Source organism: Diabrotica undecimpunctata, chromosome 8 (assembly GCF_040954645.1).
Source record: "Diabrotica undecimpunctata isolate CICGRU chromosome 8, icDiaUnde3, whole genome shotgun sequence".
In the NCBI taxonomy this organism is placed as follows: domain Eukaryota; kingdom Metazoa; phylum Arthropoda; class Insecta; order Coleoptera; family Chrysomelidae; genus Diabrotica; species Diabrotica undecimpunctata.
Window position 1 is genome coordinate 103,691,434 of NC_092810.1, and position 27,899 is coordinate 103,719,332.

The 27,899-nt window shown below is 34.0% G+C and overlaps 1 protein-coding gene across 1 annotated transcript in view; it reads right to left on the reverse strand.

The window, feature by feature from the left end:
• Positions 1-27,899, reverse strand: part of Polr2B (RNA polymerase II subunit RpII140) — a 36,816-nt gene that overhangs the window by 7,154 nt on the left and 1,763 nt on the right. Inside the window, exons 2-8 of the mRNA XM_072540670.1 lie at positions 24,131-24,559; positions 20,968-21,616; positions 14,207-14,326; positions 9,941-10,272; positions 9,038-9,207; positions 4,739-4,997; positions 3,939-4,383 (exon numbers count right to left, since the gene is read on the reverse strand). Coding sequence (XP_072396771.1) covers positions 3,939-4,383; positions 4,739-4,997; positions 9,038-9,207; positions 9,941-10,272; positions 14,207-14,326; positions 20,968-21,616; positions 24,131-24,559 — 2,404 coding nt within the window. The remainder of the gene's footprint in view (positions 1-3,938; positions 4,384-4,738; positions 4,998-9,037; positions 9,208-9,940; positions 10,273-14,206; positions 14,327-20,967; positions 21,617-24,130; positions 24,560-27,899) is intronic.

Genomic DNA, 27,899 nt, shown 5'->3' on the forward strand with positions numbered 1-27,899 from the left:
TTCACATTTTCTTTTCCAAATATCCAAAACCCCCTCCAAATAAATCTTAAAGAGTGTAGGGGCAATGCAGCAGCCTTGGCGAAGTCCTTTGGTCACTTTTATCTTTCTTCTCACTTTTTGTCCAATCTTTATTACACTCGTCATATCATCGTACAACTCCCTTACAGCATTAATGTAAATAGGTGGAATATTCTTGTCTTCTAGCACCTGCCATAGCTTGGCTAATGGGACACTGTCATACGCTTTTTGAAGATCAACAAATACCATGTATCTCTCCATATTATGTTCCAAATGCTTTTCTATTGTTTGTTTTAGGCAGAACACATTGTCTATACAAGAACGACCAGTACGAAAGCCACTCTGATCTTCAGCGTCTTCCCAGCAATCTTCAATTCGGCTTTTAATTATCTTCCCGTAGACTCTACAGATTGAGTTAGTTACACTAAGCCCTCGGTAGTTCTTACAATCTATTCTGTCGCCTTTATTTTTGTATAGATTGCTGATATATGCAGTTTTCCATTCTTGGGGTAGCTCTTCTCCTCTCAAGAATAAAAGTTTGTCAGGGCCATATTTAATCAGTTCAATGGGTACTCCCCCCGGTCCTGGAGCCTTTCCATTTTTCATAGCGTTGACGTGTTTTTTAATTTCTTCTGGTGTTATTTCAGTTTCTTCGCGGTAGGAAATATCATATTTTTGGTAGCCAATATCTTGGAATTCTGTTCGATCTTCTGTCGGCATTTGTTCATAATATTCGACCCATAATTCTGGGGCTATTAGAGTTAACCTACTGCATTCTTTTCTATCTGTTCTACTACCTCTAATTGTTTTCCAGGCTTCTTTACTTCTTGCTGTACCCATAAAATTTTCTACGTTATCGCAGGCTTTATTCCACATCTCATTTTTGCCTTTATTTACCTCTTTTTTTACTTCTTTGTTTAAGCTGTTGTACTGTTGTCGATAGTAAGGGTCCTTTGTTGCTAGCCATTTGTTATACATATTCTTCTTCTTCTCCACAAGATCTTCTATTTCTTTATTCCACCATTCATTTCTATTTTTTATGCTATCCACTTCTCCAATAGCTTCCATTGAAGCTTCGTCAAGAGCTTTCATAATTTCGTTGTACGTATTAATTGGTGAGGAGTAACAAACATCGTGCAATTTCAGATTCAACCTCATTCGATACAGAAACTGGGTAGACTCATTTTCAAAACCTTGTAGATTATATCTCTTTGTTGAAATGTCTTGCAGTATCATTGAACTTTCGTTTTCATTTTGTCGTTGGCTTCCTTTAAATGTAAATAGTAGTGACGCTTTAAGCAAATGGTGATCAGATCCACATTCTGCTCCTCGATGGACTCTAACGTTATTAACCTTTATTGTGGAGTTTTCTTTGCATATGCAGTAATCGATTATTGATTTCAAATTCCTCGTTGGCTGAATCCACGTGAATTTATGAATATCCTTGTGCTGATAATATCCATTCATTATCTTTAAATTCATATGATCGCAGAAACTTATTAATCTCTCACCGTTTTTATTTATTTTTTCTTCTCCAAATGGACCGACCACTTTGCTATTTACTTTTCTTCCGGTTCTAGCATTTAAGTCACCTAGTAGAATTACTTCCTTCCTAGTTCCAATACTCTCTACCAGGTTCGTCAATTCGTCGTAAAATGTATCCTTTACCTCGTCCTTTTCATCTTCAGAAGGTGCATATGCGCCCACTACCACTATGTCACGTCCTTTTAGCTTCATCTCAACTTTTATTAGCCTTTCGTTTATTTGTTCCCAGTTCTTAATATTTCGTGACAGCCTTTTCTTTATCAATATACTTACACCTGCTGCTGTTCTTCTGTCTTTTCCTACTCCACTATAGAAATTAACAAAATCTTTAAACTCGTCTGTCCCTTTCCCTTTCTTTTTTGTTTCTGTAAGGACTGTTACATCTAATTGAAATCTCTTAATTTCTTTCAACACCACATCAAGCTTAGTCCGAATACCTTGCACATTCCATGTTCCAAAACTCATTAACATTTTTCGTAAGCTGGGTCGTTTTCCGTTAAGCCCGTCCGGCGTTTTCTTTCTAGGATTTTTTGCAATACAGTTTTTTCCGTGTGATGGGGAGCAGGCCCATCGCCACAACCTCCAATCCTGGTGGACCGGGAAGATTTCTGTAGGGGCCTTCTACCCTTAGCCGAGTGGCCCCAGTTTTTGGGCGCTGGAGACTCGCCCTCACCCTTCTCATTCTGAGATAGGATTTGCTGACTATGTGTTAGTTGTTATATACTCTGAGACGTTTCTTGGTATTTGTGATACCCACATATCGGCATCAGTGAGTACCCCAAGATCTAAAGTCAGCCGTTTCACCCTCCTCCTTTCTCAACAGGGCTTGGGACCGGCTTTGGCGGAGCGTCTGCATCTTGTCTTTTTATCTTTCTTGTAATTTGTGTCTTTCTTACTCTCCAATTTCTTCTTTATAGCTTTTCTTCACCTTTCTACTATTAATGTTCCTTGTCCCTAATTTGTCGCCTGCATCTTCTTTTATTTTACTTCCCTCTAGTTTGCCTTTAGGTCTATGGTTAAATAATAAAACCTAATAAATGGTGCAGTTAAACAAAAAATTTTTAAATCTATACAAGGTATTCAGGAGTCTATAGCGTATTTCAAACATGCGAACACCGTTGATAGATAAGCTTCAGCTCTTCTTGAAATTTTCCCCAAACCAAAACTGACCTCTTTCATGCCTACAATGCATCCTCTTTCGAAGTCGCTTATTGGCATTGGCATATAGTCGCAAATCTTGGCAATTTAAGTTTTTTGGGTAAATCAATAACAATTCAAATGACTAAAAATTACAAATAAATTAAAGTTAAATACACAGAAACAAAATTTCTTATCTTCTTTGTTTTTGCAAAAAAAAATTCAAGAAAAGATAGCGAAGTAAAAACTATCACATATTTTTTTTAGATAATACTATACAAATAAATACTGTTGACTCAAATAAATAACTGCATATAAAGTGTTGCATTTTTTTGGCCATAAGTATATAAACCAGCACTCCCTGTCCTTCATTCTTTCGCTCCTTCTCACTCACTCTACCTTTTATTTCTTTCTCTCCTCTTCTTATGCCAATACAATTCAATACATTTATTTTATTTCCCTGTATTCTACTTCCTTAACTTTTCATCTTCTTTCTTGTACACAAATGATCTTCCATCTGACATTGCGGAAAAATATATGATGCTAAACAACCGATTTGGATTGTATCCTCTTCATACTCTTTTTTATCTTTCCTCTCCCAATTCATTTTATGTTTCTTACTTCTCTCTCTATTTAAGTCTCTATCTCTCTCCCCTTCTCTAGTCCTCGTTATATTTTTAATTTCTTTTTCACTATGTTGCCTAGCGTTTTTAAACTTCATGAAATTGCATCCCAGCTCGATCAACTAATAAATAGCTTGACATCGTAGCAAGCCATAGATCACCACAAATATAATTTTTATTGCTCTGTTACATCTATTTCTGGGAAAATCTCAGTTTTTAATTAACAGGATCCTGATCGCTTTAAACTTCAACTGTTGGTCTGTCCCCCATGTATTTGTATTGACGTATATGTAGATTTAAGTATTGACGAAAAGTAGTCCTTGAGTGCAATGTTGAAACAGTTACAATATTTTAAAGTGTAAGAAAATATTAGCAAAAACAGTCTTGGGCAGGTATTATTTGTGCATTTTCCTGTTTTAATTATTTGTATTGAAAATACTAAAAGGAAAACATTTTGTTTCTGATAATAATACTGCTTTTTTAAAACAACTCTACCGTACAACCTAATAAGAAGTAACCTAACAATTATTAGAGAATTCTATTAAATTTTAGAAAATCTATTAAATTTTAGAAACAAAAATTTAATATTTATCATTTAAAAATGTTTCATTTTACCTGAAAAATCCTCTTTCCACTGCAGAAGCGTTCAAAATAACAGAATCTTCCTGGTTGTATCCAGTATAACAAGCAATCGCAACAATACTATTGATTCCAGCCGGTAATTCTCTGAATCTAAGATACTCCATAGATCTTGTCGTTACCAAAGGTTTATGTGGATAGTACAGAACGTGGGCCAGTGTGTCCATTCTAACGTGGAAATTTGTAATATATACACCCATGGCTTGTTTACCCATAGCACTTTGATAGGTGTTTCTGGGACTCTGGTTGTGATCTGGGAACGGAATAATGGAAGCGCAAACTCCTAAAATCATAGCTGGATGGATTTCACAATGAGTGTACGTTGTACAATAAGCGCATTCTTTGTCTTGACGTAAATCTTCGGGATTCATGGCAATCATTACGGTTTCTTCTTCTAAGGTATCTATGTACTCCACCACACCTAAAAACAGATTTTGTGTTATCACGGCAATACGAATTTGAGTTCTTGATAATTTTTGTCAAGTACGCCAATGGACTACAAATTATCACTTTTATAACGCAGTGTAAGTAAAACGCTTAAAAAGGTGGTGGTCCAAAAGTATTATCGTTGATTGAATAATCCAAATTTGGGTTATTCAATCAACGGTATTATGAATTTTTTATGGAAAAAAGAAATAAGTTATTATCGTTAAATTTGTGCACTAGTAACATTTCTTTGTTATAAAGAGTTAATACAAAAGTATTTGATACACACTTCAGTAACTGCCAGTAACATTGTAAAATATATTTGATATAAAATATATAGATATACATACCAGAGGCAACCAGTACCTGCCAACCATAATTATTATATTCTCTTTCTTTTAACATATCTATGTGTCTTTTCTTTAAAAGCAACTGGCCATTTTCGACGATTAACAAAGGTCTACATATTCTTCCGGCGTCTGTGTAAATTCTTATTTCTCTGTCACGAATATCTCGAATCATGGATACTTCTGATACGATGATGTCCATTTGACGCCGAAGTTTACGCAGTGTCGCCATGAGTTGTTCGGGATCTCTGTGAATTCCCACCTAAAAAAAATAAATACATATATTGTAATATAACATTTTCAAATACGGGAGAGGGTCATATATTAACACAGCTTTTCATATATTCTTCCCGTTAGTATTCTTTTGAGTAGAGTCATGTTTGGCATTCTTTGGATATATGACAACCATTTCAGTCTTTGATTTTATGATAACTACGGTATTTGGTGCTCCATACATCTTCTCTATGTCAATATTTGGTGTTTTTATAGGCATTCCATTCCACAGCTTTCCTCCAAATATTTTTCTGAAGACTTTTCCCACACTTGGAGCATGACTTGTTCGGATGTGTCCATCGTCCATGTTTCACTGGCATCTAAATGCTATGCGTCCTATTACTGCCTTATATATTCTTATCTTGGCCCTTCTACATATGTTTTTACTTCTTAATAACTTGTTTAGAGCAAAGTTACCACCATTACCAGCCATAATTCTCGCTTGGAGTCCTTCTTTAATATTTCGTCTCCTGCTGAATGTCGCTCCTAGGTATTGAAACCTTTCTACTTCTTCGAATTTATATATTTTTCGTTATGTGATTATTGGCAGGTGTTATCCTTGTCCCCAAGTTAATTTCCCCAAAAAGACAAAAAAAAACAATTATCTAGCTACGGAAAGCTCGAAACTGAAGTGGAAGATCAAGTGAATAGAGCAAACTGAGCCGCAGGTTGCCTGAATGAAACAATATGGAGAAATAAAAATATCGGGAAAGAAACAAAAGGCAGAATTTACAAAACAGTCATCAGACCAATAATGACATACGCGGCAGAAACAAGACCTGACACAGAGAGGACAAAAAGGATGTTAGAAACAGCAGAGATGAAAAATTGATGGTAAGACACTGTGGGACAGAGCTAGAAGTACATGCTTACGACGTAGATGCAAGGTGGAGAATATCAAGAACTGAATTAATTACTATTTAAATGGGAATAAGCCACAATTAAAGGTTAAAATACGTTTATTGACGTTTCAATTTCCACTTCGGAAATCGTTCTCAAAATACAAACATTAGTAAATTAAACAAATTTTGTTTTTTGTTACTTAGTGAAAAATTCTTCTAATAATTTAATTTTATCTGACTCATCTATATTGACAATTCAGACATACCTTATACGTTTTAAAGTAGACGACTTTAAAATGATATTGCCAATATTGTTGAGTTGCGTTCCTGGGACGACTTTACTTATAAGATAGTTCATTCGAATACATGAAATCAACTTTAACTTTAGAATATCCGTCAGAAAAGATCATAAAATGTAATTCGTCTTTAAAAGACAAATACATGCCATGATGACAGTAAAATTCTCCTGTTAGTGATTCCATAGTAAATTATGAGGGAAAAACCAGGAAAAAACCTCATAATACTATCCCGACATGGTAAGTATTTGATCGTGCATTTAGTTTACCTTCAATAAACACCAAATTCCGATTTTATATGTTTGTTATTTAAAAAAACATAAATGATGTATTCTCTATATGTTACTGACTTACCAATACTGGTATTTTCCTTTTAATAACTTCCTCTTTCAATATGGGTAACCAGATCCTACTACATTCTGCCGAGGAATTCGCGACACAATTGATCTCATTTAGCATAATTAGAGCCGCTTCTTTGATTTTTCTCTTTTTACCATCCGTTTCTTTTAGGACTATATTTGAATCATTCCATTGAACCCTCTGTTCATTATCCCATGCGTGTTTACAGATTTGAGATCTATCAAATTCTCTATTTTTAATATAGGATTGATGTTCACTTATTCTAACATTTAATGGTCTTGATGTTTCACCTAAATAAAACTGATCGCATTCACAAGGTATTTTATAAATGCAATTCTTTGTCCTTTCTTGTTCATTGTTAGGTTTGGTTTTGGACAAAATAGATCTCAACGTGTTTGTCGTTTTGAATGTTGTTGAAATGTTGAATATATTTCCTATCCTTTTAAGCTTTTCCGATAATCCTTTTATGTATGGTATTGTTATTTTCCTCGTATTATTCCTTGCATATGCTGTAGGATCTCGTTCTAAGTTGTTTTGTTCTATTCGATCGATTGTTGAAAATTCTTTATTTATAAACGATAAAGGATAATCATTTTTTAATAAAACATGTTTTATTAAAACATGTGAATATCAATCCTATATTAAAAGTAGAGAATTTGATAGATCTCAAATCTGTAAACACGCATGGGATAATGAACATAGGGTTCAATGGAATGATTTAAATATAGTCCTAAAAGAAACGGATGGTAAAAAGAGAAAAATCAAAGAAGCGGCTCTAAGTATGCTAAATGAGACCAATTGTGTCGCGAATTCTTCGGCAGAATGTAGTAGGATCTGGTTACCCATATTGAAAGAGGAAGTTATTAAAAGGAAAATACCAGTATTGGTAAGTCAGTAACATATAGAGAATACATCATTTATGTTTTTTTAACGGATATTCTCAAGTTAAAGTTGATTTCATGTAATCGAATGAAGTGTGTGAATGAATGAGTATTTGGTCGTGCATTTAATTGACCTTCAATAAACAACAAATTCTGATTTTATATGTTTGTTATTTAAAAAACATAAATGATGTATCCTCTATATGCGGGAAGCGGCAATCGCCGTAGGACCCCCGTTATATGATGATGATGTATCCTCTATATGTTATTGAATGAACTATCTTATAAGTAAAGTCGTCCCAGGAACGCAACTCAACAATATTGGCAATATCATTTTAAAGTCGTCTACTTTAAAATGTATAAGGTATGTCTGAATTTTCAATATAGATGAGTCAGATAAAATTAAATTATTAGAAGAATTTTTTACTAAGTAACAAAAAACAAAATTTGTTTAATTTACTAATGTTTGTATTTTGAGAACGATTTCCGAAGTGGAAATTGAAACGTCAATAAACGTACTTTAACCTTTAATTGTGGCTTATTCCCATTTAAATAGTAATTAATTTAAAATGCCACAAGAAAATAGCTTCAGAACAATATCAAGAACTGGGTAAGAAATAAAAGAGTATTAAGCCGAATAATAACAAATAGAGTAGTAAAGACGGTAAGAGACGGTTTCCCAATAAAAAGACGATCAGTAGGAAGACCACGAAAACAATGTAAGAACTTACTGGAGGCACATTGAAAAACAGATAGAGTCACGTTTACATGAAAGGAAAAAGAAGCCTTTTTCGTAACGTACAATCCATCAGTAGAAAAAAATGTCAAAAACTCTTGAAGGAATATCATAAATTATTCTGAAGCTATTTTCTTGTGGGTCTTAATGCAATTACTATTTTTGTTTGGAATAAGCCACAATTTAAGTTTAAAATAAGCTTATTTTTAACGTTTCAATTTCCATTTCGGAAATCTTAACTTATTTTAAACTTAAATTGTGGATTATTCCCAATAAAAATAGTAATTGGATCATAAATTATCTTATAAAATACTGAAATCTCTTACAAGGTTCGTGGCACATTACGAAGCAGAAATTGATGCACTTGGGTACACTACTATCCACCGGAGTCCAAAAATTGAATCGGAAGTGGAATAATAATGTGATTTGTGTTTTGTAAGAGCAGTGTAACTACTGCAATATTTAGAGAAATATTAAGAAATATTAGAGAAAATTAAAAAATGAGAATGTGTGATACGATAAAGTCTTTCTCTTGCATAACAAGGTTAGACCCATATAGATATTGTAACTTAGAAAATGACTTAAATAAACTGAACTTTCCTTGAAAACCTTTCATACAGTCCATATTTTTATCCATGCGGGTACCATCTTTGTGCCTCCGAGAGATATTTGACGTATCAAGTTTTTGGAAGAATAAACCTGTTCTTTTTTAAGAAAGGAAAGAGAAAACTAAGTTATGGGTCATTAACTGTAATTATAATTCAATAAAAGTTATTACCAAGGGTCAGTTCAGTTTTGATTCGCCCTATTATCTGAATATACTGCGTTTGAAGCTCCGAAAAGTCAAACTTACGGAAAATAGTAAAAAAGTTCCCACAAAATAAAAAAAATATCTTATTAATTACGAAACTTACCCAACAACCATTCACAAAGATTTTGGTAGCATTAGCAATTGCAGATGGCGCTATTTCTTCCAGGTTTTCCATGGACCACTCCTCCAAGAACTCCAAAATCGGCGAGGGTTGGGAACCGACGGAAATATAAGCCATAAGAGCAAGATTTTTTACGAGTCCTACAGCAGCACCTATTAAGAAACAAAAAAAAAGTGAAGTTAAACCATTTTTTTTTCTTTTAATGTCTCAATTGTCAAAATTGCCCTGATTGTCGATTCTTGAAAGATGATACAAGCGTATCATAAAACCTTTTTTTTTATTGTTGGTCGAATTTGATCGAACGGTTTAAGCTCACGAAGAAAGAATTCAAAACGAAATAATATTCCTTAATTTGTATTAACTTTCATAAATTGTTTAATTTTTTTATTTTGATTATTTTAAAAGTAATAGGTATATTTTTTTTTACTTTAAAATCAATTTTGCATATTTTTACGCCACACTAACCCTAGGCGACCCTATGTTAATTATTATTTACTAGGCTTTATTTATAATTTTACATGTTCATTTTTTATATGAAAGCCATATGTTAATTATTTGATAATTATTGTTATTATTTTAAAATATGTAAAAATGTTTTGGTTTGCCGGCTATAAACTTTTTAAGACGGTCAGATAGGTTCGTTCACTTCAGTGAGAATGATCTAGTGGATCGATGGTTCAAACCCTAGCCAGAAAAGAAAAAGGTTAACGCAGTAGGTTAAAATTTAATGGATCTTCTACTAAGACTAGAATACACCGGTGTCTTGGATCGACCTACAGATGAGCAGGAGATAGGAACTAGCGTCTCGAGGTTACTCACTCCATAGAGCCCTACCGGTAAAAATATAGGAACAAATATATTGAAAATATTGTCATTATTACTTACCTTCTGGAGTTTCAGCAGGGCAGATCATTCCCCACAAAGTATTATGCAACTGTCGAGGCTTGGCTAGTTTACCGTCTCGTCCAATGGGTGAATTGACACGCCTTAAATGTGATAAGGTCGATGCGAAAGTTAGACGATTCAATACTTGGGACACGCCAGCTCTGGCTTGATGGGCTTTTTTCTGGTCGCCCCAGTTTCCAGTAGCAAGAGAATACCTCAAACCGTCCGTTATCAGTTTGGTTTTGATGGCCAAGTCGAGATTAAAATCTTTCCCTCTGTCGATGAACTTCTGAGCGTACATACGAACTTCTTTCATTAGGTTCTTGAAAAGCCTAAAAGTGATAGTATTTTAAGACTTTGTAATGGAATTTTTGTCAAAGAGCAAAATATAAGATGCAATTTCTGAACCAGACAACCTTACAGACGAACTTTCTCATATCCAAGAGACTCTTACCACAAACGGTTACTCTGAATCAACAATCTAAAAGATAACGTGAGATTTTCTTGTCGTTAGGAGCCTCACTTGTAGCTAAACACTTAGATTTTCAGTCAAACTTTGTGGTAAAAATTTAATGTTGCCCACAATGCCATCAAAGAACCAAAACAACAACCTCGACAGCGACGTTTCTGAGAGAAACACTTTACGTTTTGTCCCAATGTCATCATCAAAAATTATTACAAGTAAATCGATCGTGGAACTCTCTCAGATCCGCAAAAAGTGTGACTCTACAACGATACACATGGTTCTTTCTTTTATGAATGTATGGATTACATGAATCAATAATCTATTAAAATAAATTTAAAGAATAACAAAAAGTAAATTCTCTTTTCAGTCACCTAATACAAAAATAATAAGCTTCACTACTCAGAAATGGAATTTAAAAAACGCTAACTGGGAGAAATATAGTGAAATGATAGAAGCAAATATCACGGACCTACAACAAAAAACTTTCTCAGACATAGATAATAATTTAAACACATTCATATCCTTAATTACAAACGCTACGGCAAACATAAAGGTATGACCAAACCGTTACTAAAATTTACTCCTTTTTCCATGGTGGAATGAAGAACGCAAAAAGCTATTAAGTCTTATAAAAATTCGTTTAACAAATTTAAAAGAAACAGAACAAAAAAAAATTTAATTGAGTATAAAAAACTAAGAGCTCAAGCAAGATATATTAAGAAGAATCAGAATACAGTCTCGGAATGAATTTGTATCAATTATAAACAGTTCAACGTCGCCTTCTCTGAAAAAACATCAGGAAAATTTCAGGTAAAAAACATACTCAGTCCATCCCATTTTTATCACATGACAATAAGTTATCACTAATAGAAAAGAAATAGCTGAGGTATTAGCAACACAGTTCGAAAACAATTCCAATGATCATAATTATACAAAAACACTCTTAGAAACAAAACTTATTAGTGAAAATTATAAGTACCTTTAGAATTTAACGAAGAAGACATCCACCCAATCAACTATAACTTTACCATAATTGCATTAAATGATGCACTAGCTTCAACAAAAAATACATCTCCAGGACCTGATCATATACCGGCTATCTTTTTAAAAAATTTTAGGATAAAAGCAAATACTGTCTGCTAAATCTGTATAATTACATATGGACCAATAATGTATTTCCTAGTAGTTGGCATGAAGCTATAATAATTCCTTTCCAGACAAATCTAGATCAAAATCAGACCCTTATAGACCAATATCCTTAACAAATATCATATGTAAAGTTATGGAAAAAATGATAAACCGTAGACTTCTCTGGTACCTTCAGCAAAATAAACTACTAGCTCCTAACAAAGTAGTTTCCGTCAACACAAGTGCACTATCGATAACCTAATTGACTTTGAATCTGAAATCAATGAAGGATTTGCGAATCCACAAACAAGTATAGCAATGTTTATCGATATTAGTAAAGCATATGATACGGTATGGAGACACAAAATTCTTGAAAATCTACTACACTGAAGTGTAAAAGGTAACATACTATATTTCATAAAACATTTTACATATTAGCAAAAGAATATATAGTGTTCGTCTAGATAACGATATATCATCTAAAAAGTTGCAAAAGAATGGAATTCCACAAGGGTCAACGATAAGTGCAACTTTATTTTAAACAGCTATTAACGACATACTAAAAACCAATTCCCAAATAGTTAACGGCAGATTATACGCCGAAGGCTTGGTACTTTATATAAAGGGAAAAAATATCGTTTCAGTTCAGAAATATATATATATATATATATATATATATATATATATATATATACAAACATATACAACATATAAATAATTTATAGAATTGGTCCGAGTCAAACGGATTAAAATTTTCTGAGTCTAAAACGAAGTGCATGTTGTTTTCAAGACATAATCTACCGAAACCAAGACTATACCTGAATCGACATTTCTTAGATTTCATAAACGATATAAAGTTTTTAGGAATGTTTTTCGACAAAAGGCTTACATGGAGAAAGCATGTTCAATATGTAAAAAGAAATTGTCAATCTGGTTCGAATTTATTAAGAACAATAGCCAGCTACAATTGGGGAGCAGACTCTACATCATTATTAAACATATACAAATTACTAATCAGAACTAAAATCGATTATGTCCATTGTGTTCAACTAGCCACACAACATTAAAACAAATCAAGATAATTCAAAATACCGCATTGAGAATAGTTACAGGAGCTTTTCAAACATCACCTGTAGAAAGTCTCCAATGTGTAACAGTAGAGTTAATGTATCTTAGTCTATCTTATGCTACAACAATTCTCTCAAATTGAAATAATCCTGTCATACATAACACTGAAACTAATCGTTTCACCGAACCCCTTGAAGATAAACGTAAAAATATTCACTTTTATGAAAGAATTCGACAGTACCTAAATATGTTATCAATTGAACTACCATCAATATTATTCTCAGTTAATACTAAGACACCTCTACCCTGGACAATACCTCTTCCATACATTAATCTCAGTCTATGTTGTTTTTATAAAGTTGAAACAAACCAAACCAATATACTTCAGTTCTTCTTCTCAATAATATCAAATTATAAAGATTATTCCTTCTTATAGCTTACAGCCGTTATAGATTCTAATCAACAACACAAATTCAAATTATCACCATTCAATACTGTTCAAAAAGCCGAGATTTATGCCATCATACAAGCATGAATAATTATTATAAAAAAGAACAACTATAGTAGGGCAGTAGTTATCACTGACTCTTTAAGCTCCATTCTGACAATACAGCAGCTATATCCAAAACATCCAATTGGTTCCCTTAAGTGAATTAGATATTTAGCATATATTTTAGCAAAAAAACACCGACATCGTAATACTTTAGTGCCATCGCATGTAGGTATTCGAGGAAACGAAGAAACAATTTCCTGTGCTAGAGATGCAGCAAGCAACGAAAAGTCAGCAATAGTGAGCGAAGTGGTTGCTAGTGATATTAAAACAGTGATTAAATCCAAAATCCAGTATAAGTGGCAAAGTGAATGGAATACCTCGCAATCGAAATTAAAAGAAATTAAACCATCTATAAAATTGTGGAAGAAGCAAAACACAAGTAGGGCCAACCAGGTTAGAATTGATCGATTACGTTTAGGTCACACATGCATTTTTATTTGACAGAAAGAATCAACCGGTATGTTATATATGTAACACAACTCTAAATGTAAAACACCTATTCAACTGTGCAAAATTTATGCAAGAAAAATCCAAAAATAATCTTTTCGACGATCTAAAAACATTATTAGACAAAAACTATAACATAACAATATTGTAAATTTCCTTAAAGAAACTTAACTTTTTCATCTATTATAAATTAATTAATTGTACCTTAATGCAACATGTCGCTAATAACCATTAGAAGTGGATGCGACTGATATTAAATAAAAAAAAGTTAAAGAAAATGAAAATAAGTTGTATAAATAAAAAGGCCTCCGAGCATCCAGGGCTCCGCACAAAAAGCTCGATGAAGTACAGGCAACGATCATGTGCGGGTCTGCGAGGAAAAAGTTTAAGCACATAGCACTAAAACATATGTGAAAGATACAAACATACATTGTAGAGTATACACAAAAGATATTTTAGATCACAGTGTGGCAAGGTTTAAGAACAAACGTCCCCTTTATCTGCAATATACAGCTCCTGGAGAAAAATTAAAATGCTAATGAAGTTTTCCTAGCAAAGGAATAAAAATAACCTAAACTTTATTGTGAAGTATTAAAATTATTACCCTCTGAATAGGAAAGCCAATAATGGTCCAGCCAGATCGAGTCTCTTATTTCCGTAGTGATCTCTGTCATCTAACTCACGACGTCCGAGTGCAGCCAGTAAAAGTCGATGTACCATATATCTAAAATCAAAAAGTATATATTTAAATAAAATCCTCAATATATACGTGAAAAATTTTAAATATACCTATCTCAATGAACGATCTGTTAAGATTTATAAGAACTTTCGAAATAATAGAATATGAGTTTAGGGGAGTTTCATTCAAATTCAAATCTAATGATTTATAGCGCCGACAACAGGATAAATACGAGGCATGTTTTTTAAGTAAGTACCGTTTTGCTATTCCGCCGCCGCAGCGCTACGGTCGGCGTTCCGCGCATGAGCGCTGGTTACCTACATCTCTTGTCTACGCACTGACGCCGTTACAGTCTGATTCTTCATTGTATACTTGTTTACTCCAGTGTTTAAGATGCCTCCAACAATCGTGAGTCACGCTGATTGTGAAGTACGGGCTGTTATACGATTTCTTAGCGCTAAAGGCGTAAAACCGATCGATATTCATCGTGAGATCGTTGAAGTTTACGGACAAAACATTATGAGTGATGGAATGGTAAGGAAATGGGTGAGAGCATTTAAAGATGGCCGCACAAATGTGCATGATGAAGAACGGAGTGGGCGTCCTTCGGTCGTTAATGAAAATTTGGTGCAGAAAGTGGACGAAAAGGTGAGAGAAAATAGACGCTTTACAATTTCATCATTGTCCGACTGCTTTCCTCCGTATTCTCGTAGTGTTTTGTATCGCATTGTTAGCGAGAACTTGAATTACCGGAAATTGTGTTCACGTTGGGTTCCAAAAATGTTGACGGATTTGCACAAAACCCAACGTTTAGGCAGTGCATTGACTTTCCTTGAGCGGTACCACAGTGAAGGTGAAGATTTTTTAGACCAAATTGTTACTGGTGACGAAACGTGGGTGGCCTACGTCACACCAGAATCGAAACAACAATCCATGGAATCGCGACATTCATCATCAACCAAAAGAGTGAAGTTTAAGCAAACAATTTCTGCCCGGAAAATCATGTGCACAGATTTTTGGGACAGAAAAAGAGTATTGCTAGTGGAGTTTCTGCCTCGTAATGAGACAATCAATGCAGCGTCTTATTGTGAGACATTGAAAAATCTGCGTCGTGCAATCCAGAACAAAAGACGTGGCAAGTTGAGTAAGGGTATCGTTTTGCTGCATGACAATGCCCGTCCACATGTGGCTAATCAGACCAAAGATCTCATCAAATCATTTAAATGGGAAACTCTACATCATCCTCCGTACAGCCCTGATCTGGCGCCCAGCGACTACCATTTGTTCCAGCACTTGAAGAAACACCTGGGCGGTCAGCGTCTTAAAGACGATAACGAAGTCAAAACATTTGTGATGCAGTGGTTAACAAGTCAGGCGGCAGAATTTTATCAGGAGGGTATTCAAAAACTGGTGCCACGTTATGACAAGTGCCTCAATATTCACGGAAATTATGTAGAAAAGTAGATTAAGGTACAGGCTTTCATGTAAAAATAAAATGATTGCCATATCTTTGCACGTCTTTTTTTAATTCCAAAACGGTACTTACTTAAAAAAACACGCCTCGTAGATTAATAATCAAGGCAATGTCATTCCAAAAATACTTCAAGGCGATAGCCTTGTTTTAAATTTTGAATGAAATTTAAAACAAGACTTATCATTTGCATAATATAATACACCGTTAAAAATAGTGTACAATAGTTTATTTTGTTAGCTCTAAAAAGTCTATATGCGCATTATAGTTATAGCGTCGATCGGATAGCCAAGCGGGCTGGGCGGCTGGCTTCTCCTTCGCTTCAATGCGAGAGATGTCAGTTCAAATCCCCGGCTCGGTGAATAGCAAACAAAAAGGCTAACGCAGTAGTTTAAAATTCTAAAATGAATCTGCGGCTTAGTCTAGAATATGCTGGTATCTGATCGGCCTATGGTGGAGCAGTACGGCAAGAGATAAGGGCTTGCGGCTAGGTGATACTCCTCCATAGATCCCTACCGGAAGGGCGTGGAACGCCTAAATACCGGGTATATATATATATATATATATATATATATATATATATATATATATATATATATATATATATATATATATATATATATATATATATATATATATATATATATATATATATATATATATATATATATATATATATCTTTTCGGCAGGTGGTCAGTGTATTCACGAGCCTATAGGTACTGACGGTATTATCAACGAATATATAGGCATATAGAAGGACATTTCAAATAAGGGAGTCATGGTTAGTACACATATACGTAGATGGCGACTGCTAAAACTTTATTATATTATTTGTAGATTTCTACATATTTAAATTAAAAATTTGAATCACAATATTGTTTATAGTTCTAAAAAAATTAAGTTACTAAAAAGTAATAAAAGTTAAAATAATATTTTTTTATTTTCTACAAAAAAATATGTGCATGAGGAGGATTTGATCTCTAATTTTATAAACTGCAAAAATTTAAGGCTAAGCATTCCCAGTCATATTCTTTCATATTTCAGAAGCAGTAGTAGTTTGTGGAACAGGGACGGTGTGGTGGTCAAGGGGATCACATTATTGCTACCTGATATTGCGCGAACAGAAATAAAATGTTCTCTCACAGCATATGTAACAAAAAATTTCGTTGAACTGTGCGTCTATATTCGTTAGTATTATTATATTTCCTTTTCTTTACAAACCCTGTTCTTAGAAGAGGATTGCTTTATTTTGAAACAGGTGAACGTTGGCTTTCTGCTAGAAAGTTTGTATTTACTATACTCCTATACTAGCTGACCCGTCGAACTTCGTACCGCCTTAGTATTAAATAATATGTCAAAGTTCAGTAACAAAAATTAACAAAAAACCAAAGGAAAATACTCCAAAATAATATGTAAGAAAAAAGTTGAATCAATTTAATTGTATCTAATAATCAATATTTTTTACGGTGCGTAAATATACAAACATGACGGAATGATTAATGTTGAAATGTCAGTTGGTAGTTCAGCTTTCTTTCCCATGTGGCGCTAAGAGTTATCGTCCCGAACAAACTGCGTTTCCGTATGACATGTCGTCCTATCCTTTTATTAGATTAGATAACCGACCATATAAGATTATTTGTTCACAACAGAAAATTTGTGTAAAATGGATTGAAAAAGTAATAAAAGTCATCGTTAAAAAAAAAGAGGTTTTAACTTTACTAAAATCGACATGCAAGTGATCGTGACACAAACAGAACAAGTGTATCGTCAAAAGACAAACCTCATTTTACAGTAAACATCAATCAGTCTAGTAATTACTGTTGTGAATTTTGCATTATTTCTGTTCTTCCAAAATAATATAATTAGTAAACATTGTAAAGGTGATATTACATTTTCAAAACGTAATATAAAAGGATAGGATTTCAACTGCTTGTTTTGGGCACTGTGAAGACGGCGGTGGCCGTAGCTCAGTGGCTATGGTATTGGCTTACCAAGCCGAACAGAATTCTATCCCTGTCACACACATAGAACAAATATATTTGTTGCAAGATGCATTTGCTGCATGTTCATTTATTGGGGTTCCAAACCTATACACGAGTATCTCAAAGACATCCAAGATAAAGCAACTTAAAAATCTTAATAATAACAGGAAGAAAAGACGAAATAACAGATAAGTAAAAGAAACAAAATTAGAACAACTGTTTCAGATAAAGAGAGTATTTGAAACCTAATCAAATAATCATTATTTTGTGATTATGAAAAAAATTTCAATTAAAAGAAGGATACTAAATATAGCAGTAAAACTTCACTCCATCCGCAACGACTAAGTTCATTTTGTTATGGATATTTTCATGTTATACTTATGGTGGCATATACAAGCAGTGGTATAAAATTGGTGCAGGATCCTCTGGAGATAGTCTTCGTTTTCTACCATAATTAATCCGCATAGTAAATTATCTTGAGTTCCGTTATTATCATTCTGCATCTCTTTTTTCCGTTAACTTTATAACTTATTCCATTATAAAAGTGAACAAAAAAATGACTTAGAGTCCCCCATCTTATACATGTTTCATATGCAATTGGTTCTGTCACTTTACCCCCTAGCTTTCCAATTGTTTCGTTGTCTTTGTATATGTTTCTCCCTGTCTGAATGATGTCTGATGACTTCTGTCATATAATAGATGTACTAGATCTTGTATTTGTACACGGTCAAACGCTAAGGTTAAATCGATAAGGCACATAAATGCTGGTTTATTCTATTGGCGGTTTATTATATTATATTCCACGGATTTCTCTTTGACTTGCCTAACAAACTATAAACACTGCAATCTGTATAATATCGATCTGTTCTGAATGGTTGCTTCTCTTCATTAGGTAAAATTAGCCATACAAAGTGGTTCTCACAGAGGTAAACATTATCCAAAAATACTTAAATCAGAAATCCTAAATGCAATAAAATAAAATAAGCAAGGAAATGTAGGAGGACCAGATAAAATATACATAGAAGTAATAAAACTGCTAAATGAGGAGAATATGGATGTAGAAATATTCAATATCTATAAGATGGGCGAAATACCACAGTACTGACTTCAGTCTACCTTGTACCTATTCCCAAGAAATCTAACGCAAACAGTGACAAGTTTCGGATGATCAGTCTATTAAGTCAGGTCCTAAAACTGTTCTTTAAGATAATGGATACAAGAATTTATAACAGATGTAAATGAGACATTGGTCCAACTCAGTTTGGATTAAGGCAAGGCTTCGGTACACATAAGGCACTCTTCAGTCTGACTGTATTGCTTCAAAAATGCCGAGAACAGCGCAGACGTTTTCCTATGCTTCGTTGATTACCAGAAAATGTTCGAATTAATTGATTACCAAAAAACGTTCGACTGTGTCAAACATACAGAGCTAATAACACTGCTACAAGCTACAAATGCTAGACCAGAATGACTTAAGATCTATAAAGAATATCTGCTTAAATTAAACAGCATCAGTAAAAGTGGGGAATAAAACTACACAGAACTTCCCAATAGAGAAAGATTGCGTTTTGTCTCTCCTACTATTCAGCCTTTACTCTGAAACAATTTTTAAGAGATCTTTCTCTCAGATACTAAGGATGGCATAAAGATTAATGGACCGTTTGTTTATAACTTTCGCTATGCCGATAGCGCAGTCATAATAGGACAGTCAGTCATAAAGTACTAGCGTCTTATCCACAGATTAAATAAAGAAGGAAAACAATTTGGATTAAAAAATAACAAAGATAAATCGATGAAATGGTGGTTAGCCAAACATCGAATATACATCTGCGTATAAACGTGATCGCCAATAATATTCGTCAAGTCTCAAAGTTCAGATATATCGGAAGCTGGATAACTGCGGACCTTGACCCAGACACAGAGATATGTAGCAGAATTGAACAGACAAAAGCAACATTTACGAATATGAGAATTCCGATTAACAATAAGAGTCGTAATTTAACTGTACGGTACCGTTTTGAGACATGCTACAGTTACTCAGTGCTGCTGTATGCTATATGCTGTATAAATCGCATTGAGGCATTTAAAATGTGGGTGTTCAGGTTCCGGAGAATCCCTCATATAACCATCATATAAACTGTTGCAAATAGTAAAGTGATGTTAAGTTACTATAGGAAAGCAACCTACCTGTGTCACATATTTAAAAATTTCAGGTACCAATTGTTATAATAGATTATGGAAGAGAAGATTGAAGGAAAAAAAGGAATCGTGAGAAAGAAATACTCGTGACTAAAGAATATAAGGGAATGAACAAACTGAACAAACCTCGACTCCCATGCACTTTTCAGAGTCGCACAAGATCTAAACGAGTATGCCAGAATTATCGTCAACATTCAGTAAATGAATAAGGCACCATTATAATAAGAAGGTGGTTCTCATAAGTCAATTAACGCTGTTCTGAGCTGTCCTAAAACAGTGAGGATGCTGCAACGCTTTTATACCTAGTCGAATTGGTGCCATTAGAGGTGGGAAGTGTGGCTCGTTAGTTTACAATGATCTGTCACTGTATTTATATCGCCATGACGGCCCAGATCCATCTAAAGTAGAATAACTTGAGTTATCAGGCTGATTACAATGAAATCGCGACGCAACATACTAGGCCGGCCATTCCTACGAGGCATATGATGGACAAGCTAAAAAAGTTCCAAGAAACCGCGTCCATGTTAGACCGCTGAGTAGTAGTGACCCCCTGAATTCAAGGACAGGAAAACATGCAACTTATTGATCAGTTTACCACCCTAGTTGATGTCCTTCAGGGTCAACCAGACAGCAGTCTTCGAGCTAAGCTTCGAGTTTTCTGTAGTGTGTATTATGCGTCTTACATGTGCATTATGTGCACTATATATGCACAATTTGGTATATCGATACATTTATGTAAAAATACGATTTTCTGACGTTTTACATGATATTTTATTGATATTTTTAATAAGCAGTTTGAGTTTTGTTCTCTTTTGCTAATACATCGTTTTTATTTTTATGATAAAATATAATAAAGAATAAATGTACAAAAAATAATCACCTGAAATTGAACTAGGTATAAAATACAAAGGGACTTTTAGTTGTGGGTAGTTCTATAATATAAAAAAATACTAGATATAATAATATCTAGTATTTTTTTAATTTTATTAATTTTTTTATTTTTAATAATAATACTAAAATATCTATAACTTACCCAAGAAAATAGGCTTTTTTAGTCTCACAAAAATCGGATACACCAACATGAGGCAACATTTCCTTTTGTAAAATTTCTCTGGCATATTTCACACGCTTTTCTTTGGTTACTCCCGGTCTGGCACCTCTAGCTCCGATGAAATTCAAAGCAATATTTTGTTCCTGAATTACGAAAGCTTCATCTAATGAAGGCTTCACCATTTCCATTAATTCTGGATCGTCGAAGTCGTAAATAATGTGTTCTAGAATATCTCTATCTGCTACAAACCCTAAAGCTCTAAATACAATCATTATGGGGATCTCTTGTTTGATATATGGAAGAATAGCTATAATACGTTGACCTATAGCAGCTTTTTTAATGGCCTGGCCACCACGAGCCATCATATTTACCCACAAAGTTGATGTCGGTCTAGAGCTATGCTCCAGACAAGATCTTATTTCAGATTTGTACGCATATTTTCCGTCTTTCATTGAAAATACATATACTGTGTTAGTTGCCATTTTTTCTTGAGCAATTAATACTTTTTCAGAACCGTTAATTATGAAATATCCACCAGGATCTAACGGACACTCGTTTAATTCTGTTAAATCACGATCTGTTAAGCCACTAAGCAGACAGTATGTTGACCTTAACATAATGGGAATTTTACCTAAAATATAATAAATCAGTATCTACAGACAGAAGTTTGATTATACACTGGAGACCATATAGTTACAAACGAAAAAGAGGAAGGCCACAAATGAGATGGTCAGATGACTTGAAGAAACACGCAGGCCCGAAGTGGATACAAACTGGCTACAATAGAGAGACGTGGAAGAAGGAAGAGGAGGCCTATGTCCAAAATTGGACAGCGAGGGCTATATAGATAGATAGATTGCGATCATATATGCTTGTTTTTGACAGTTTTGACATTGATTTTGTTATTTTCTTTAGTCGCTGTTTATCTTTTAAGTTGAAAAATTTAATCAAAGAGTAATTTAGCTTTTCAAACGTGGATTTCGACTAAGTGAATAATTAAGATATGGTGTTATCTACAATAGATGTTGCTGGAATTATTGCATTAATACAAGACAGAAGAAGTCAAGTTGAGGTATCCGAAACTTTAGGTATTCCGAGAACTACAGTACGGAGAGCTTTCTATCGCTTTATAAAAACTGGTACATACTCACGTCGACCTGATTCCAGTCGTAGAAAAGTTACCTCGCAAAGAGATGATCGGTTTATGGTGATAGAACTTTTAAAAAATCGCCATTCCACTGCAATTGCTGCAAGAAACTGTCTGCAGGAGGTTCGAAATGTGAATGTAAGTGAGAGAACGGTTAGCAGACGCCTCAATAAGAGCGAACTAGTGGCAAGAAGGCCGGCTATTGTTCCCGAATTACAACCAAAACACTGTAGGAATCGATTAATTTTTGGTCGACATTTCAACACTGGGATATACAGGATTGGAGCCGAATTCTTTTTAGTGATAATTTCGCTGTTCTGTTTGAAGTCGGGCGATGGCCGAGAGAGGTTTGGAGATGGAGAAATGAAAGATATGTCCAAGCTTGTATGTCCCAGAGAAGAAAGTTTGGCGGTGGTGGTATCATGGTTTGGGCTGGAATCTCATTTGAATCTCGAACTGAACTTATTTTCATCAATGGCCCTCTGAATGCTCACCGGTATATAGAAGATGTTTTGGCAGAAGCAGTAGTTCCATTTGGTCCATTTATTGGGGACAATTTCGTCTGCAGCTCTGATATGAATATCATCGAACATCTTTGGGATGAACTTTATCGTAGGGTTAGAACTCAACCAGGCCAGCCAGAAAGTCTTGCACAACTTTAAAACATGATTCCTGAAGAATATGAAGGTATTCCTTAAGATTTTATTCAAAATTTGTTCCTTTCCCTTTCAAATCATATGTAAACAGTTATTGATGTTTCAGGGCATAATACCCGATATTAGACAAATTTTTATAAGTTCACTCGTAATTTTTATTGTTTGTAATTCATTTCGATATTACACTATTTTCTTTTGTAGCCTTCTAATTAAATAAATTATGCTAAGGAATCAAGCAGTAATGACCAGTTTTTGTTTTAAAAATGAAAGATGTCGAGTATACAATATGAAACAGTGCATTAAACTTCTAATGAATTTTTATTTTTGGAAATTTATAGGGTGGCAACTTTTTTTGTCGGTCAGTGGCCACATAAATTGTCAGTTTATAATCGAATACAGTCACAGAACTCCAAGAAATGAATATACTGATAAGGTTTAACATGGTATTGACTATTATATTTAAATGGGAATAGAGAGCATATTTTACATCAGCAACAGCGCTACCAACGTCAAGGAGCAGCACATATGACAAGTGATGTGAGTCGTGATTGTCCAAAGTTATTATTCCAATTTTTCGATACAGAATATGTTCCAGGTAGTTTTGCATTTTCATTTGTTAATGAACTAATCCCAGTCATACTCAATTACAATCAAAAAAGTTTGGTTGTAGCCACTGTAGCTCAGTGGTTATGATACTGGTTTGCCAAACTAGACGGGTTTGATCCACGCTACAGGACTAGAAATTGTTCAATTTCTAATTTAACTGGGCCATCACCGTGATTCAGAGGGCTGTCGGTCCCAACAACTGACTACAGTACAAGCGGTTAGGTTAGCTTAGGTTAAAAAACAAACAAAAAAGTTTGGTTGTGTGCCTTACGTTTTTTGCAAAATATATTTGCTTATGTTCATTTATTGGAGTTCCGGGCCTGTACAGAAGTATTTCAAAGGCATCCAAGATAGGCAAGATAGAGCAACTTAAGAGTCTTATTAATAACAGAAAGAAAATAGATAAGTAAAATAAACTAGAAAATTACAATTTAGTCGGATAAAGAGATAATTAAAACCTAATCAAATATTCATGATTCATTTTATGAATACGCAAAGAAAAATCAATTGCAAGAAGGATAACTATAGCAGTGAAACTTTGTTCAAAATAGATCTTTCAACATGGGTGAGGCAACTTAAAAGGAAATAAGAATGAAAATCCATGATCATATAGTGATTTAGTGATGAATCTAGTATACAAATGTTATACTAGATTCATACCAGATTTTACAATAGAATAAAGAAATCTTATTAATCTCTTGACAAGACACAAAACTTTTTGCTGACTTGTTTTTACCTATAAAAGTTTTCTGATGTTGAGTTTCTATAGGATCCTCTCCTTCCTTCACAATTGTTTTTGTTATATCTACATAAAGAGGGGCAGAATATGTCAAATTTCTTAATCTAGCTTCATTAGGCATCATAGGAGATGGGGCACCATCTTTCTCCCAATGGGTAGGTTTTGAAAGGTAGATTTGTTCAAACTTCAGCAAATATCTAGGTGGAGTTTCGATTTCCCCAGATGTATGCTGTGCTTCTGCTTGTAGATCTATCTGTGGAGAATCTTCAACTATCCTCTGTACGGACATCTGAATGAATTCATCAAAACTGTCCAACTGCTGTCGTACCAAACCTTTTTCATCGAAGTAGGCATTAATAACAATCCAACAGGCTTCCTGCCAGAGTTCTCCACTGATTTCTTCTGTATCTTCATCGTCAAATTGATCTAAACAAAATTAAACACGTTAGTTGCATAAATAAATAGTAAAAAAAAATCATCATGACATTCCATTCAAAAACCAAATTCTACTCTCCTATTGGTCCATCTCCCAATAAACTTTATGTGCAATTAAAATCATTTCATAGGCCAGAATTATTATTCGGTTTACTTTTATGTGATTTGTAACGTTGTATTCAATTTTGTGATTTTTTTTAACTTGTAAAGTTGTAACTAGAATTAAATTATATTATCTACCGTTCATATTCTTTATTAAAATGTATCTTTATGATGTATCAAAAAAATAGTACAAGTTGAGAAGAGTTAAAAACTAATAACTTTGTCGTAGGGAAGGCTGCATTTAAGTATGATAATAGGACTTTTAGATAGTGATATAAAATATAGGGTGATCCTTTTAAAATGTTCAAGAAAATAATGTATGTATTTGTGTTTTCAATTACCCTGTATTCGATTTAATGAATGTTATCATAATTATTCTTTATAATTTTTGACTATTATTAAAACACTCAATCATGGATGACAGATGAGATCCTGAAACTAATGGACGAGAGAAGAGAAGCCAAAAATGACCCAGACAAATATAAAACCATAAATATATTAATAAGAACGAAAATCAGAGAAGCGAAAGAAAAAGAAGCAAGGGAAAGATGCGAAGAAATTGAGACTCTGCAGTCAAAGTACGATAGTCACAATGTACATAGGAAATTTAAAGAACTTACAGGGGGACTAAGACGAAGGCAGAAAGGAAATATAACTGATTCTGAGGGAAACATCATCTTGGACAAACAGAGTAAAATAAGAACGTGGAAAGAATATCTAGAAAAACTATTTGAACACCAAAGAGATAACACCTTTGAGCCAGAAGAAGAGGTAAATGGTGGACCAGGAATATTACAGCAGGAAGTTTACTCCGCAATAACACAGTTAAAGGATGGCAAAGCGGCAGGCCCTGATAATATACTAGCAGAACTACTCAAACTAATGGACAACGAATCAATAGCAATAATCGCAAAGATATTCAACAACATTTACAAATCTGGAGAAATACCAACAGAATGGATAAAATCTGAGTTTATTGCACTTCCAAAAAAAAACAGGAGCCAAAAAATGCGAAGATTACCGTACTATAAGCCTCATGAGTCATCTCCTAAAATTGTTCCTAAAGATAATTCATAAGAGAATCTACAAGCTGTGTGAAAGTCAAATTTCCCCCAACCAGTTTGGGTTCACAAATGCTGTTGGTACTAGAGACGATTTGTTCTCAGTACAAGTCTTATTCCAGAGATGCAGAGACGTCAATTGCGACGTTACGCATGTCTGGTTGATTATGAGAAAGCGTTTGATCGAGTACAGCACGCCAATATGATGCAAATACTAAAAGAAACAGGAATTAACAACCAAGATCTAAAAATAATTAGAAGTCTCTACTGGAATCAGACAGCAAATCTCTAGTTGAAGGTATTCTGAAAAAGGTATTCTACTAAATGGTTACCGGCTAAACAACATCAGATACGCAGATGACACCATAGTATTTGCGGACAACTTAGAAGACCTACAAGTTCTTATGAACAAAATCACGTATTACAGTCAACAATATGGACTCAATATAAACGTTAAGAAAACAAAGCTTATGATAATTAGCAAGAAAAGAATAACAGAAGGTCAACTCGGTCAACAGATACGTCAACAAATACCCTGTAGAAAGAGTGACGCACTACAACTACCTCGGCACCATAATAAATGAAGAATGAACCAACAACCAGGAGATTAGAACACGCATCGGAAAAGCTAGATCCAGCTTCAATCGGATGGAAGCCTTCTTCAAGAGTCACAACCTCTTTCTTGATACAAAAGTAAGAATGCTGCGATGCTACGTCTTCTCTATCCTTTTTTATGGTGTTGAATCGTGGACCTTGAACGAAGATATGTGCAGAAAACTGGAAGCATTTGGGATGTGGCTATATCGGAGAATGCTTAAGATCCAGTGGACTGACCGAGTCACAAATGAGGAGGTCCTCAGAAGAATGAATAAGCACCGAGAGGTACTGACCACCATCATGTCACTACAGAATTTGGTATAAAAAACATTAATGTGTATAATACAATATTCACAGTGTAAAAAAAATTGACAAAACATAAAATATATAAAATAACATTTTTACAAGTAAAATATGAAGCTATTACAGTTTATCCTCAAGATATTCATTTATAGAATAATATGCTTTTCTTAAGAGTAAATCTTTAACATTTTTTTTAAATTTAGAGATAAGTGGTATTTCTTTCACAGTTTTTGGCAAATGATTTTATAAGGTCAGTCCCATATATCTAAAGATTCAGCACTTCTTGTATTGTAGTAGTGATTGTCTGAATTTACTGAAAATGTATTGATTTCCTCTTTGACATAAAGTAAACATTTATAGATATATAGGCAGTAAAAAGTTAAAATTTGATGTTTAATAAACACTGGTTTACAAGACAGTTGATAATCCAAATTAAAAATTTTACGGATAATTTTTTTTTGGTTAATAGACACTTTGTTACTATCTACTGAGTTCCCCCACAAAATTACATTGTAACACATGTGGCTGTAAGCAAGGCTATAATAAACGTTCATTAATGCCGAGATGGGTAGTGTGTTTTTAATTCTAGATATAGCATAAAAAGCTTTATTCAATTTCATGTTCACTGAATTCACTTGCTCTGACCATTTGAGATTACAATCAATGAATACACCCAAAAACTTTGTAGAGTGAGTGGAAGATAACATATTGTTTCTATCGTGGATGGTTAAGATATAGTCATATTTAGATGAGTTGTATGAATGAAAATAAATAATTTGCGTCTTGTCAATGTTTAATATTAGTCTGTTGGTATTACACCAGCATATAAAGCAGTCAGCAACAGTCTTCATTGTCATCTTTAATTCCTCTAGTGTACGTGCAGAGACTATTAATGAGGTATCATCAGCAAACATTGATATTATAAGTGTGCCCTTATGTGATCTGGTAGGTCATTAATAAAAATTAGGAATAATAATGGTCCCAGCACGGATCCCTGTGGTACTCCTTTATGTGTCATGTATGGTTCTGAGCTTGATTCTTTCATCTTAACAACACTCTTCCTGTCACTTAAGAAATTTATTATCCATTCTAGAAATATTGAAGGCAATACATAATTTAAATAACCTGGAAGACATTAATATGAAGTTCTGGGTTTCTGGGCACACAATGGAATATAATTATATTCTCTCTGCAATTAACACATAATTCAAGCATATAGCCTTGTGGTCTGAAGATCTGAAGCAAATTGATCAGGGAGCAAGAAGGAT